We start from the raw sequence: 16,719 nt of genomic DNA, 5'->3' as shown, positions 1-16,719 counted from the left end.
TAAATATAAAAATATCTCGCAGTGGCTGTTCCTTACTGTGTGGACCCTCCCGCCACCGTGGTCGTTTCTTCCGCGATTAATTAAATTAGGAATACCCTTTGGATGCACATCTTTTTATAAAATATAGCATCTGTTCCTAATTGATTTATGGCAGTAGATTCCCATCCCGTCCATTGGTGGAGAGAACGTTAAACCGTTTAAGCTCGGGGTTGGCGGCGGGCGGATCCACGGATTATTTCTCAGCTATCACCACACCCAGAGGAGTAAAGGAAGCTTGGGAGTACGGCGGTGAGGGTTGACTGGGTATTTGTGGCGAGGTGTTAAGAACTAGGGTTTGTTTTTTTTTTCTTTTCCGTCATTTGTTGAAAACCTGGAGCAAATTGTGGATTGTGCGGAAATCGTACATTGTGAGTGTGGAATCACGGCGCCGGAGGAGTGACAGACTGGACGGTGGGTGTAAAACAGGAGTTCGCGATCATGATGGCGTGTTGCATTAGTGAGGAAGCGAAAGAACAGAGAAGAATCAATCAAGAGATCGAGCGACAACTACGAAAGGATAAGCGTGATGCCAGGAGGGAGCTAAAGCTCCTCCTGCTTGGTAAGTTGCAGTGGAAGTTTCCTACAGTGAGCGAACAGTTGTCGCGAGTTACATGACAGGCGGTGTATGTAGACGGCCATGTTGATTTAGGCCTAAAAATATAGGTTTTGCTAGGCCTAATATAGCGCTGAGAACGCTATTTTGTGCCAAATTACGACGTAAATGGGAGCTGTTATTAATTGAGCACACATTGGAGCACATGTGGTGCGATCAGGGTGTCGCAGATTACAGTATGAACGCTGTTGTTGACGGTTCGCCGGTATGCTCACGACAGAACATCGCTACAACCCTCCTACATAGTCTTGACGCTACGCTGATTAAAGCGGAACTACAGTTGCTTTGTCGTTATTTAGAAACCTTCACATATTGCACGTAGAGTTAGTTTCTTCGAAATAGTGTAACCCCAGGTTTGAAAATAAACACCGCCGGTAGGCATCCCTGACGTTACGACGACCCATCCATGCCTTTAATTTGCCGAGGTTATTCGTGGAGGCTTTCCAAAGGGGGGAATACTAGGTTCAAATTTACGATTAGCAAAGTGCTTTCGAAGTGTGTTTTGTGCACTTTTGAAACCACTGCGCGGAAGGATATTTCTACCTCAGTTCTGTAATTACTCGTCACGTCGGTCCAGAATGGTTCAGCGTTAGCACTTGACGTAATGAAGGATATTCCATAAGCGTGTTGCATCTGTTTTGTCGTGAAAATAAGTGTTCCAACATGCTGCTCGGGCACTGGAAAAGCTTCTTGTAGTGCAACAGTTTATTAACATGCTTTGTCCTCATTACAGAATTTATTGAACCAAAAGGGAGTGTCTTTCCACCAAGTTTTTGTATATCTCCAGCTAAATAATAGATACTCAGGGTATGGGGTCCATCATACACAATAATTCCAATGGCCTCATGCAGTTGAGAAAATAATTTATAGTGATTACAAAAGCCTTAGGATATATTACATAGGTGTACATCATAAGATGACCTTCATAGAACAGTTCCCAATATTATTAGTTGCAAAAGCCATATCTGGAAACATTTTGCACAGTTCCTCTCTAATCTTCTAGAATGTCACAGTTGGGAGGTGCATAAAGCTGACTTTTTTGTGAAACAGATTGGATTTCGTTCATACACTTAAACCATGTCATGAGCAGATTTCTCAACGGCCAGATATGACCCACAAGGCAGATTACTGTAAGGCTAGACATTTTCGTGTATACCTCATTTTTACGAATTTCATAATTGTAGTTTTTTGTGTAATGAGCTCCTGTGAAGTATTGGCAATGACAACAAAAAAATGCACTCTCTTTGATGCACGCGATGACCCAACCTAGGTGCCGTTCGTACCTATTTGTCTCGCTCTGCCCTAAGAATTCTCGCACTTTGAACAAGGTCTTTGTTGTACAACCGCAGCAGATACGTATTCATAGTTAACATCCTGCAAAATGTTCCACAAAGGTGGTTCCATCTGAATTTGTGAATTGCTGAAGCTAAAATTGACCAGTTATAAAATATGGCATTAGTAGGGCCTGGGACTTTATGCACAAAAATCTTGCATAATATGTGTGCAAATATGTGGCGTGAAATGTCAAAATATGCTGACTTATTCTCATTAGAGCAGTGCACAGGCTCGGGCTCACCACCCGAAAGTCCGAGCACGGCCTGTGGGCTGGGCCGGGTAATGTCTTCATTTTGGGGGTCTGGGCCAGGCTCGGGTTTCACGGGCCCATACATTCCCAGTCCTGGGTCAGGCTCAAACCTGTATAACCCCACTTTTTGCTAGCCATGGTCAACATTTACAGCCTGTTACACTGGGCCGGGCCAGCGTCGGGAAACATAGAAATTATTCTGGCTGGGGCAGGGCCACGTATGGAGTTGTCTGGCCTGGGCAGGCAAATCAAAGCAGGGTTGGGCCTGGGCCTAAGAATGCAGTCCGTGCAGTGCTCTAATCCTTGCTCTCTTTCTCACCCTTTCACTAAGTCATTTTTCATGCCAGTGTCTTTAAAAAAGGGATTGGTGCACACAGATGCTCTTCTTGCTACTTGTCGCGCATTATGTTTTGAGAAGTTTCTTCTGGGTGTTAGTGGTACTAGCAGAATAAACTGATTGTGCAGCACGAAGAAGCCTAAAAGCAGCGTAGCAGCTTAGATGTAGGACTGGAACAGAGATTTTTGGCCCTTGACCACCCTTTTGAAACAGTGTGAGCAGTGGTAAAAAACAGACAAACAGAAAATGTTAAAAATTATTCGAATGCGCTGAAATATGAAATAATATGCAATGGCATGGCGCTGAAATAAATATATACAACCGGCATATTATGGTAAAAAGGAAGAAATATGCCGAAATATTATATGGCACACGAAACATTGTATATTTATATTGTTGTGATTGGTAATGTGTGGAGAAACGTTAGGATATCTATTGGAACGCATTCTAAAAATGTGCATTTTGCATGAGCTCCCGGGCCCTAGTCATCCGAATAGGGCACGTGACAATCTTGTTTTTTCAAATTGGTCAGGGCGTTTTACTGCACTTGCATATATGCAGTTTGCAAAGTATAAAGTATGCTCAGTATAACATTTGCCCCTATTAAAAATTTGTTGCTGATGTTGAGTGACACCATTTCTCTTTCTGTATTTTAGGTACAGGGGAGTCTGGCAAAAGTACCTTTATCAAACAGATGCGCATCATCCATGGGCATGGTTACAATGATGAAGACAAGAAAGGTTTCATCAAGCTGGTGTATCAGAATATTTTTATGGCTATGCAGAGTATGATCAAGGCCATGGACATGCTGAAAATACAGTACATAGATCCTAACAACTCTGTGAGTATTCTTTCTTCTGTTTTTACTTGTGTGGTACAGAAAGTGGTGAACCAACACGGAAACAGATTGAGCTTTTCACAAAATTGCATACTGCCTGTTGACAAAAGTAGTGCGTTATGTAGTCATGTGGGACATGTGCAAATGTCTCACCCTTTTGCTTGCTGGTTAGCACTTTCCAATTTTGGTCTCTTTTGTAATATACTGAACCTTCAAAAGTACAATTTGAGAGCTAAACTTGAGGAATGTAAGAGGTACAACATTAGAAATAACACAAATGGAAAAGGGTGCCCTTCTGTCAGTGAGGTAAGGGTTGACTCACAATTCATCCAGACTCTTATTTTAGCCCCAAACTATGAAAGGTGCTGAGTTTCAGCAGGAGCCTCAGGTTTGGGCCTTCAAATGTTTTGAGCAAAATATCGGCGGCTTCTGCTTTAATCTACGTTCTCCGGACTGTTGGATTTTCTACATTATGGAGTATACGTATGATAATGTGTATTTATGGGTGCTTAACCACAATTCTTATGACTCAACATGCTAATTGAACACTTTAGGATTTCTGCGCACATCACATATCTAGCTTTGAAAATTTGTTTTCTGCTTTTGAAGCTCATTAAGATGGCACATCTCCCTTGACATCTAGCCTCGAGATTGCTGAGAGTCTGTTTGTGGCTACAAGCAGAGATTATCCTGTTCTCGTTTCTTGCTCTTGGTAAACATTATAACACTCGCTCCTCTGCTCCTCTCCCGATGCAGGTGCTTTTTCTTACTGCAATGTTATCCGATGACTGTGAGGTCATGTTTCGTCTTCGTTTTATGGCGGCTTTCTCACGCACATATGAAAGACATAAAAAATACATTGTGTGGTTGCCTGGTTGTGTGTTTTTGTGCTTGTTGCGCATTAACATGTAAAATGCAAAATGTCATATGGGGGCAGCGTACTGACAATTTTGATGCAGTAATTTATGTGAGGAATTTAAAGGCCTTAACTATAATAAACGAGACCATACTTAGAGCTGATCGTAGTGGGGTGAGCTATTTGAGGAAATATTTTTACTCTTAAACCCAGTCTTTAGTTCATGTTAGGTGACCAGCTATCAGCAGTATCAAGTCAGACAATGTTTCTGGTAGTTCCGTTTAGCACAAGCTAAGCTTGAAATACTGCTAAAATATAATAGTCCAACGGACTTCAATGAGATTGTTTTGAGCATAGCATTTGTCTGTTAAAGCTTTCTTGAATCTTAGAACGGCATTCACTGTGGCTTTATCAAAGAAGTGCAATGCACATGGAAGGACGGTTAAACCATGTTTCTACCATACCATTCTTTTATTTATACTTCTGTGTAACAACTGTTCTTAAATGCACCTTGGTTTCAGGAACATGCCAACCTGGTGGGACAAGTCGATTATGAGACAGTGACAACATTTGATGCCCCCTATGTCCAGGCTATTAAAAGGCTCTGGGCAGATGCAGGCATCCAAGAATGCTATGACCGAAGGAGGGAGTACCAGCTCACAGACTCTGCCAAATAGTGAGAGCCCTTTGCCTCGTAATGAAATAGTCCCTGTAACTTTTTTGGACATCTATTTTGGGGCTTTGGGATTTTTTGGTAAAAGGCTTCATTTACTCTCACTTTTGCTCGATAAATTCCAGAATTTCTACCTATTTGGTGCCTTATGGAGCATCCCAACAAGCTTCCTTGCAGATTAACTTGCTGCAAAGATATTTTTGTGTAGGACACCAAAATACTGTGTAATTGCATAATTCACACACCTTGGGGGCCAAAATGGTACATCTTTTTAACACTCCTCTACTTAGCAGCATGACTGACATGTATCGCACGGCGACGTCCACAGTGGGGCCACAGTTACGCACATCTTGCACAGTAGAAAGGGGCCAATGCCGAAGGTCAGTGACCTAAAACATTGCACATCAGGAGCAGTGGAAATTATCAGTGCAGCAGAGTGCTGGAGTAATTGCATTTTAAAGATGCGTGTGGCCCTCTTTCTTTGCGGAATTTCCGGTTTCCGAGTAGTGGGTAGAAAGGCTCTGCGGACAGTTTGTTATGGCGACAGATGTTATGGTGGTGGTGGACACTTTGTCACAGCTTGTTTGAGTCGTGATGTATTCTACAGGCCGATCTGGATAGCTGTCTTTGCTCTGTGACCGAGAATGTGTTTTTCACTGGTCTACTGGTTCGTACAGGATTCCTGTGCTTTACTGTATAGTTTTCTTGGAGCCCTCTTTCTTGCTCTGCCAAAAGTGCTTGGATTTCGTCAGAACTCCAACATAGCAGTGACGTTACTGCTGCACCTTATGAGGCCAGATCACTGTGTTTGCTGCACTTGCTCGATGACTTCAGGCAGGCTTTGGGAAGCATGATATTCTTCACTGGTGGATTTCTACAATGAACACTGCACTCGAAATATCATTGTAAAAGAAATGGCGCTAAATCTTAAGTTATGTATGTAGTCCACGGTGTGCTAGGAACTTACTGGGAATGCCCACATTAAATGATACCTGATATAATTCAAGACCATTCTGGTTTTTCAATGTTGCCAAACCTATGTCTCCCAGGCCGTACATCATGTGCACACACAATTTTCTGCCTGCAAGGACGCACACTGTGTTCCGCAAATGTTATGTTTCAGACTACAGCATATCTGTTGACATTGGAATTGGTGGGACAAAAAACGAAACCTTGTAATCAGCGCTGCTTGTGCTAGCACACCTAACTTGAATAACATGATGCAAAGTAATCATGCTGAGGGTAGTGCATTAATGGAAACAGAAAACATGCTTAGAAAACAAACAACAAAACAAATAACATTAGGAAACACTCGCTGCAACACATTACGTTCTTCAAAAAGATATATTGCTTAAAGGGACGGTCTCACCCGGAAACCCCTCCATGAAACCGACGCGACTATGTCTGCCACTGTCCGACAATATTCTTGGCCAATTTTTTTGTCAGAAAAGCGCCTAGATATTAAATACACGAATCTTAGAGATCAGCGCCGGTTCCGCTGCTGCAGAAGCTCCGGCGGCGTGATGTCACCCCCTAAGCGGAGGAGTGAGAGGGAGGTGCTGAGAGGAGAAAAGGCACTGTCCTGACGACATTCCTGCACAGTCGCAGCATTCCTTTTCTCAAAGCCACACCTTCATTGGTTCTTAGGGAGTGTCTTTTTTTCGTTCTTCCAGAGAGGGAATTCCGATATACTCTCAGCATCTGCCATCTGCACTTGTCATGTATTTCATCCAATAACAGCCAGTCTAAGCCAAATTTTCTTGTGGGATGTTCACGGTCAGTGATCCACGAGGAATAAAGTTACACTGTAGCTTCGAAATCGACTGGAACGGGCACAACCGTCCCTTTAAGGTGCATGAAATTGCATGTCTTGCAGGTCAGTGCAGTTTGGAGTTAGGTTGCATGTTTTTGCATAAATGCGTACTTTGACCTCCAAGATGCGCAGAAAGAAAAACATTGCTTTTTAGCCCCGTACATCTGATGTTCAGAATATTGCAACAGGCATTACTGTAGAAACGTTCTTTTTTTCGTGCGGAATTATTTTTCGCGTTTTTCTTCAAAAACCCTGCGAAAGTTCCGGCGAATAACTCTAGCCGTATGAGGGCGAAAATTATGTGGTGTTTGACGCTATACCGTGACTACCTTGACTCTTTCTACTCCATGCAGCGTAGGCAGTTTAGGCAAGCCGCAGAAGATTGTTTTACCCCATCAGGCAAGATGTAAAGAAATGAAAATTGATATGCTTTTGTTACTCCTACAAATGCGTTGCACTGTAAATATATACCACTATACTACGAAGCCGCAACAAGCCTTTCCCCGCATTCTCAAAACCAGCTTGTATGATAGTACGACCTCTCAACCGAACTGTTCAGTGCCCTGAGTGATAATGAATGAGAACTGCTAAAATGAACTGGCTGACCTGCACACGGTCAGTACTATGGCCTCCTGCAGGGTCCCTAAAGGCCATCATTGTACAGTGCCTTTCCTCCCATGTGTGTGAGGAGAAGAAAGGGCTTGACCTAGAACGCCGCCATCCCTGTGAACAACGGATGTCTTAGTACGTGCCGAAATATGCCCGAGTATTGACGGCAGCACGATATGCAGGGCCAAAGCACTCCCAGAAACCTGTGTCGCGAATTTAAGTTCTCGCGAATCACTCCTCAAACCAGCTTTGTTCGAAAACGCGAAAATATTTTCCACACTGAAAAATGACTTTTACGGTATATAGAAACAGGACAGCATTAGTGTAGGTCCTGGGCCAGTTTCTATACATTGTGATGTGTTTCCGTGGAGGCAAGAGTAGGTAGCCAGATGTTCCCCCTCATGATACCTATTTGGTGATGGGGGAAGCCATGTACCCTAGCAAGACCGAGAAATGAGCGCTGACCGAGACCTCAGGAAGGCATATGTATGCTGGGTACACCCGGATACAGATGTAAATGAGATACCATACATGTGATGTAAACCTTCTAAGTGGCCATTATTGATGAATCCTACAAGATTGATGGTACGGTTGGCTTCTGCACAGGTTGCAACAATTGTGCTAAGCTCCTGTGACCATGAGCAACTTTAAAGGGGCACTAAAGTGTAAAAACTTCTCTTCGCCATATGAAGGATTCCGTCACCAGGACAGTAACGCAAAAGGAGTGGGGTTCATCCGTTGCACAGTTTGTAATTAAAACGTGAAGAAAGGTGAATCGTGGAAAGCCGTGAAGGGTACATCACCTCCAGCAAACCTTTCTGTCTAAGGAAACAGTTTGCAGAACGTCCCCTTCCCGCATTTCTTTGTCCAGTCAATGCCGTATGAGGGGAGCTCAGACTTGGATTAGTGATACACCTAATCGAGACGCATATTCTGTAGTGCCAGCAGCAAAGCTATTAGCCGCTGCAAAAGAAGCAGTACAGGTCAGATTTGCATTTGCGTGTGCATAAGAAGCGAGAGCAGTGTTACGACTGTTCGAATAGAGCTGTTGTGTGATTTTGTAGTCCATCTCTGGTACAACTATGTTCTACAGCTTGTTCTACAAAATGTTCTACAACACTCTTGCTGACAAAAAATACGATTTGAAGTGGAACAATTCTTGTTAGAAATCCACAAGTCGTCTTCATTGGCAGTTGGTAAATATCGTCGTTCCGACATATTTGTTGGTCATTTTGACGTGAAACTCCTCGTTCCACACGCCGCACAGTCAGTGTGCCTCACAAAATAGCGCATAATTGTACTTCTTCCTACGTTGCAGTATGCATGTATTCAAACTAATGAGCATTGAATACAGAATATACTCCCAGTAGCCTGTGAGACCCCCAAACTCCTTTGATCCCCTCTAAAGGGACAGTCGCATCCGGAAACCATCTATGAAACCGATACCAATGTGTTTGGCATCGGCTAACAGTCTACCTGACTAATCTTTTTCGTTCCGAAGATCAGCGCTGCCTCCGCGGCTGCAGAAGCTCCACCAGCGTGATGTCACTTCGTAAGCGAAGGAGTGAGAGGGCGGTGCGCTGTGGAGGAAAGGCACAGTCCAGATGCCCGCACGGCCGCGGCATTCCTTTTCTCAAAGGTGTTCTATCATTGGCCAATTATAGACCGACGTTTTCTCGATTTTCCAGAGAGGGAATTCCGGCATGCCCTCAATATCCGTAGTCTGCTATTGTCACGTATTCCGTCGAATAACAGCGAAACTACACGAGTATTTCGCGTGGGATTTCCCATGCCGTAGTCAGTGGTTCGTAAGGAATTAAGTGACACTGTAGTTTTGAAAGGGTCTGGAACGGATGCGACCCTTTCTTTAAGAGCAACATCTCCGCCTTCAAGCTAGTCCTACCAGACAAACATCGAAGCTTCAGTCATGGGAACTTGGAGCACTGTAACGCAGTGTATTCAATCCGGAACCTCATACATACCCCTGTCACACAGTCAGTCATCAATGGCCATCGAATATGCGCGAACTGTGTCAACTATTGGTTTCGATGATTATTGAAGCCTTCCCATGTGACTTTGGTAATAAGTACGCAGTGACAATATGTTGCTTTCCATTTGATAGCCATTTCTTATTTGCATCGAGGAGCTAGTAGCCCGAGAGAGAGATGTCACAGTCGCGCAAAAATAAGCGTGTTTTCGAAGTTGGTGCTGTGTACTTCACTTCACGTTTTTACAGTTTTTGTTGCATAATTGCATGCATGCTTCACGAATTTGTTGTGCATATAAATCTGCAGTCTGTTGATTTCCGTATTTTCTCGATTCTAATGACACCGTTTTTTTTTTTCTTCCAAAATTGAGGCGGCTGAAAGTGGGGTGACACTTACATTCGAGTACAGGGAGTTTGGAAACACTACTTGAAGCAAGTGAAAATTGTGAACTAAGTTTAATGCACTAAACAGAACAGATTTCCATTTTTTTTTTTTTTTGCAGTCGTTCACCTCTCATAGTCTTCGCAGCTATTCAGATCATTGCTTATGCTGTACTTCTCGGTCGTTTCTGGCTGTATGCCCTTCCACACATCAGACTTTCTGTGCAATGACCCCTGGCGTATCTTTCTGGTTAGTGTTGGCTGTCGGATGCTGGCTCATTCTTTGTACTCCGCACAGATTTTCTTCCTTCAAAGGCTTGTTGTTGATGAGCATGTCGAGAGTATGCAGCACTGCTGTCAGTCCTCCAGAAATAACCAATAAGACACTGTTACATTTTTTTATCTTGCACTTCATCAGTCCACAGAGTGTGTTCAGCACCAACATTGCTCTACAGCTTCAGTCAGCCGTACAGTTTTCATCTTGTCTATCTCCTTTCGAAAAGCATAGTATGTATCACCTTTCATTTGCATTGCGTGGGGTATGACACCATCATTGACTTTGTCATAACTTTGGTGTCATAACAACTTTCGACGTTTTGGTGCTTTATAGCCTTCGTCTCTGCTGCGCCATCAAAACACTAATCATCATCATCAACTTCCTTCTCGGTCCAATGGTAAATTAGGGAAGGAAAACTCACAACTGTCTCAACTCTTGTTCATGCAATAGAAAAGGAAGTCGATCTGCACACGATCATGTGACAGACTGACAAGGTTGTGTTCGTTTATTGAACTTTCACAACCAGAGAGTCTGAGGTTCTTAAATTAGAGAAAATACGGTAAATTTGTAGACAAATCTTGATAATTGAATGGAGTATGGAGTACTTCCACTGCCACGATGTCACTATCACTTTCCGTTTTTTGTTTTTCTGAGCAATCAAGCCACCAATTCCAAACAAAACTAGTCAATTACATTTTACCATACCTGTAAGCAGTATCACAATCACCTTTATCTTGCTCACAGTAAAACTGAAACTGGACGTGAATATGCCATTTGTTTTTGTTTATCTCCAAAAACTATGACGCTCTACTGATCGAACATTTCCATGGGGCATCTACACGTAATTTGTAATCAAATAACACACTAATCACATGATCACTTGATGGCCCCAGGGTGTTCCTGGCTACATTGCACATTTTTGCAATGCAATGCAGGTCGCATTGCTAATTTCTGATGCCATCACTTCCTACCGTTGATTCTAAAATGGTTCCTGGTGGCGGTTTGCGAGAAGTGCTCAGCACTGCACATATAGTGAACTCTTGTTTCCTGAATCTTTATTCCTGCCGAAAGTGCTGCTCCATGCTCTGTGTTAGTGAGAAATCTGAGCAGTTCCTATTCTCAAGTGTCATGCTCATGTGATGCTGCGTCTGCTACAAATTAGTCATACGATGAACATGACTGACCTGTTGCTAGAGCAGAACAGAACAGAACCGCTGTTTGCTTCAGGTATCAGACTGTAGTACTGTACAACTGTTACATGCCAAAAATTATCTGTGAAAGCTCATGTGATTAACAGTTGCGCCCAGGATTGATCAAGAAACCTCATCCTCTTCCTCTGTGCGATTCTTGGCTTATAATTTATTAGCTGCAACTGTTTGCGCAGAACTCAATAGACCAAAAGAGTTTTCAACCTTTGTTTGTGGTACCTTTGCAAAAGCCTATCACAGTCTTGCAATACCAGCAGTCACATTTTATGATCATTTCTGAGTTATATAAAATTTGATGTGCCAGGTCTTGCAACATGAGTATCTATTTTGGTATTGCTTTTACAGATAAATTGTAGTGTGAAGATTAATACAGCATGTCCCATTTAAAAAGCGTTGTGGGAAAGTTGGCTAGGGAGCCTTTGGGACACCAACTAGAAATTTCTGCAAATATGAATTTTTTATCAGAGCTGTAGCATGGATGTTCTGGAGAATTTGATGTACAGTGCAAATTAGATAATGTCAGTGAAAAAAAAATTCTGATACACAATTTTTTTCAGTTTTGTTATACCTCAATGCAAAGCCTACCTGAGATACCTGCATGCCTTCAGAAATGAATGTCTGTGTTGTCTAATGTTGGAAATATAAAGCCTGAGCCTACATAACTTTCCTGCTGACCTGGTGTATTGTGTTTGTTCACAAATGCAATAGTTATTCCAAAGGCAGTAAAGCAACTTTTTCTCCTACCCACAGCTATTTGAGTGATGTAGACAGAATAGCAGCGCCAGACTACCTCCCCACACAGCAAGACATCCTCCGAGTCCGAGTTCCGACAACAGGTATCATCGAGTACCCTTTCGACTTAGACTCCATCATTTTCAGGTAAGCTTGATTCTTGCAGTATGAGTTTTCAAGGGCAGACAAAATCTTTGTCTCGTTCCACACGTAGTAGGACAGCGTCTGCTTCGATATTTTGAACTCTTTTGCCACTTCGACTTATGTTTGTCCGCTCTCTATCATCTTGATCTTCTTGACCTTCTTCTCAAGCGTCTGTGTGGGATACGTCCCACGCTTGGTTGAGGAACTTTATGTTGACCTCACAGACGTGGCCTCACATCGAAAGCTGGTGATAGCCCCAATGGTTACACTACTAGGCTGGTGCCTACTGGCAACCTTGTCGCGTTAGTCAGTTTTCATCTGTTGCCAAATAAGGCACTGCATTCGTTGGAAAGCCCGCATTGCACAAACTTGAGCCATTATGTTGTCCTGGGTATTTGTGCTCACTTTCTGATGACTGCTCACAGGGATGTTGGTTGTGATACAGCTGTATAACTAGAGCCTGAAGTTTTAGGGTTTTACCCGATTCTCCCACCGAATTTGCGCCCCGAGTTGAAGGTTTCCTCTTTAGGGTGAAACCCGATTTTTACCCGGCAAATTGCCCTCACTGGGATGTCTGTAGGAATGCACTAACTTACTCAGGGTTGTTAAAGTTACTTTTCAAAAGTAACTAAGTTACAGTTACAGATATTCAGCTTCAAAAGTAATTAAGTTACAGTTAGAGTTACTGACAGGAAAAAATACTGAGATACAGTTACAAATACCTTGGAAAAGTATCAGAGTACGGGTGGAGTTACCGTATTTTCTCGCATATAATACGAGGTTTTTTTCCGAAAAATGGACCCCCAAAATGCGGACTCGTATTATACGCGAGTTCGTATTATTTGCGGGTTGTATGAGCCACGGCGACGAGCCCCGCTCCTCTCTTGAAAGAGTGTACGTTTCCCCTCTCCCCTTAGCTCTCCTGGTCATGCGCGCGCACCCACGTGATTTCATCTCACCCGCCAACTTTCCGAAAGTAACCGCGCGCGCGGGCATGGCTCCACGCCGGGCTTCGTACACGGCCAAGTACAAACGGGAAGTTGTACTGGCGGCCGAAGCGTCTAGTAATATGTCTGCTGCACGAAAGTTTGGGATTAACGAAGCCAACATTCGTGTTTGGCGTCGTCAGCGGGCGTCGTTGTTTCAGTGCTCAGCAACACGGAAAGCGTTTCGTGGCCCGAAGAAGGGACATCATCCGGAGATCGAGAAGCAACTCATCGAATACGTTAAAGACCTTCGGTCGCGGCACATCGCCGTAACCGGGCAAGCAATTCGAATGAAGGCAGTGCAGCTCGCCAGAAACGACGGCATCGCAACGAACGGCGGCAAGGGTCCATCTTTCAAGGCAAGCAACGGATGGCTCCAACGTTTCATGCGACGAGCAGGCTTCTGTCTCAGGCGCCGGACTAGCATCTCCCAGAAGCTGCCCCTACATTACGAACAGAAGCTGATTGACTTCCAGAGACATGTGATGAATGTGAGAAAGGCATACGATGAGCTTTTCTTGGTTAGGGGGTGGAACTGAAATGTCGTATTATACGGGAGTCAGAAAACTTTTTTTGATAGGAGTCTATAAATTGCACCTCGTATTATATGCGAGAAAATACGGTACTTTTTGCAGTTCTGTACGCAGACCATATCTTTCGCCTTTATAATAGGTGTCACTCTAGAGCCACAGAGACATCCCTTCTTGGGTAATTGTACGTAATTGCAGGCAAAACATTGAAACGAACGTCGAAACTGAAGGTAACGAGACAGGGTCAGGTGAGATGCTTAGAAACTTGGTCTTCGGCTCACAGCGGAGACATTTCAGCTCAAGATTCCCGTTCTCCTTCGTTCCGATGAATATAGAGTGCTCTCGATATTGTGGCCACGGTACCTCTGACAAAACGGATGCAACTTTTCGCTGGCTCGTAGTTACAGCCTCACAGACGGCGTCCGCGCCCGAGGTGGCGTCGACGCCTTCAAACTTGGCCATTCTCTTCTCTACCGCCAAGGTCGCCAAGAGAGTGGAGAGGAACAAGGAATGTCACGTGCGAGGGCGTGATCCTGATCACGTGCAGCAAGGGCGAGGAGGAGTGGAGCTCGTGCCTGGTGTCGGATAGGGAGCCTCGACGGATTGCTGCAGTTTCTCGCGCATGGAGGATCCCTAGTGTCGGCGTGCCCTTCGCGCCACCTCCTCCTCCTCGGCGACGGTGTTTCGTCGTTTTTACTCAAAAAATACTCAGACAGATACAAGTTACTGAAAAAAGTAATTAAGTTAGTTAGAAGTGCGTGTTTGAAAATGTATCTAATATTTCCTCAAGATACACAAAAAGTATCTAAGTACACGTTCTCAGATACTTTTATAAGTTACTTAACAACCCTGATACTTACTTGTTTGGCAGCAAATGCAGTTACATCACTGTTTGTACCAAACCACTACAGTTAGAGTAACTGAGCCCGTTTTCTCCCCAAATTTAGCATACTGTAAGTTTTTTCACCCGAATTCGCATGAATTTAATACACATGTTTCATTGCCCGATTTTTACCCCCAAATTTAGAAAAAAATATTTCCCAAAGACTTCAGGCTCTGTGTATAACACACTTCCGCAAGTACCATTTTTGTATTATTGGCAGCCTGAATTCTATGCCCTAAAGGTGATGTAAAGGTGAAACAAATCTTCTTGTGTGAGTGTGTATGCCATCTTTTCTTTCAGAATGGTTGATGTTGGCGGGCAGCGCTCTGAAAGACGGAAGTGGATCCACTGCTTTGAGAATGTCACCTCTATTATATTCCTAGTAGCCTTAAGTGAATATGACCAGATCCTTTTTGAATCTGATAATGAGGTAAGTTTCATTGTTGTCATGAGCATAAGGTATTTCATCTGGTTGGATCGCATCCTCAAGTTGAGACTGTTGGCTTCATTTGTAGTAAGATACTCCTTGTGTGCCACTGTGTGTCAGACCATAGACGGAAAGTTCTCAATCTACCGTAGGGGGTTTGGGCACAAAGCCCTCCCCCTCCTTCCCAGTGCCAACGCGAAATATATGCCAAAAGGTGGGGGCAAGAAGGCCGCTGCCCCCCCTGACAGACGGGCAGGTTAGAACTGCTTTGAAGTAGGGGTCCTTCACAACAGTAAAGAGCTCCTTATTGAAAGGTGTTTGCATACCTGCCAACTCTCCCGATTTATCCGGGGGAGTCTCCTGGATTTAGACCGTTTTGTGCAATTGTACGTCTGAGAAGCAAATATGAGAAATTGATGTCGCTTACGTCGATCCCGTCACATGAATGCGTGTATGAGTGAGAAAAATGTAAGAGTGAAAGGGGGATGAGTGAGAAAGTGGTTGGTTTGTCCCTTCAGATGACGTGCCCTTGGAAGTCGCTGGGGAGGTGTTAGCTTAGCTCAATTGGTAGAGCCCTGGACCGGTAATCCAGAAGATGAGTGGTCGAGTCCTACAGCTGGCTAACCTTTTCGGTGACTCGGTGATCGCGAGGTTGCAGATACCAGCAAGACTGTGATTTCTAGCTCTCGCTGCCAATTTTTCGTGCTCTAGCTCGGTGGCACGTTTGGGGATGGTACCTGAGTGAGAGCAAGGAGTGATATTTTCTCGCTATGGCTGCGTATGAAAATCGCATGTTTGGGAATGAAGCTCAAGGTGACAATATTTGACCTGTACATTCTGTCAAGCTGTGTTGGACACATAACTGGATTTCACAATGCAGAGTCGCATATCCTGGCAACAAATTTTCTAAGGTCATGAAGTTTCACAAATGTGTTTGTGCCTCTATTACGTTAAGATCTAACTTAGAATGAACATATGGGCCAAATGCACGGTCCTTGATTGCATAGAACATTTGAGACTTGCGCATTGTATATTGGGAATGAGATGTTTGTGCAGGTGGCCTTTGTGTGCTTGTCCCCTTATGTGGTGTAATGAGAAGTGTACAACTTCTGCTTGAACTAAAGCACATTGTATCATTTCTATTTCAGAACCGAATGGAGGAGAGTAAAGCATTATTCAAAACTATCATCACATATCCATGGTTCCAGAACTCCTCTGTAATTCTATTTCTAAACAAGAAAGACTTATTAGAAGAGAAAATTATGTATTCTCATTTAGTGGACTATTTTCCCGAGTACGATGGTAAGTATAGTTTTGACTCTGAAGTTGTGCCACCATTGGGCAAAGTCTATACATTGTTCTGTCTGTCTATCATATATCTGAGCATTATATTGCTTTCGAGTGGCTTGTATCAATAACACTAACAGTGCATAGTATAAAGAAAGGTTTAATGAGGCTGCATTGCCTTTAACTAAATACAACTGTGGTGGGAAATATTACAATGATGGTGTTTATAGGTCCCAAGCAGGACCATGCAGCTGCAAGAAATTTTATTCTCAAGGTGTATCTGGAGCAAAATCCAGATAAAAAACGTATGGTGTATTCCCACTTTACCTGTGCCACAGGTTAGTTATGCGATTATTAACGGAGAGCCCCTTCAGCATTCCTGTGCTTTCCAACAGGAAGAGCATCATGAGTACTATTGTGTTGCCATGCACACCAACTAGAAGGTGCACAGTTTTTCGAAGATGCTTGCATTCATGTTGTAAGGTTAATTCTTGCCCCATGGCCATGGCTCTAT

The 16,719-nt window shown here is 43.6% G+C and overlaps 1 protein-coding gene across 2 annotated transcripts in view; it reads left to right on the top strand.

The window, feature by feature from the left end:
- Positions 1–59: 59 nt before the first annotated feature.
- The window catches only part of LOC135385726 (guanine nucleotide-binding protein G(q) subunit alpha), a 35,637-nt gene continuing 18,977 nt past the window's right edge, over positions 60–16,719 (top strand). The window contains exons 1-6 of one of the 2 annotated variants that reach the window (XM_064615207.1): positions 60–598; positions 3,231–3,415; positions 4,790–4,944; positions 11,967–12,095; positions 14,792–14,921; positions 16,067–16,220. In XM_064615207.1, the coding sequence (XP_064471277.1) occupies positions 478–598; positions 3,231–3,415; positions 4,790–4,944; positions 11,967–12,095; positions 14,792–14,921; positions 16,067–16,220 (874 nt within the window). In that variant the 5' untranslated portion in view covers positions 60–477. The remainder of the gene's footprint in view (positions 599–3,230; positions 3,416–4,789; positions 4,945–11,966; positions 12,096–14,791; positions 14,922–16,066; positions 16,221–16,719) is intronic. The other variant, XM_064615208.1, reaches the window with a different exon arrangement.

This window comes from Ornithodoros turicata, chromosome 2 (genome assembly GCF_037126465.1).
Source record: "Ornithodoros turicata isolate Travis chromosome 2, ASM3712646v1, whole genome shotgun sequence".
NCBI classification, from domain to species: Eukaryota; Metazoa; Arthropoda; class Arachnida; order Ixodida; family Argasidae; genus Ornithodoros; species Ornithodoros turicata.
Note: the sequence above shows the minus strand (reverse complement) of the source record. Positions and strands in the feature narration are given on the sequence as shown.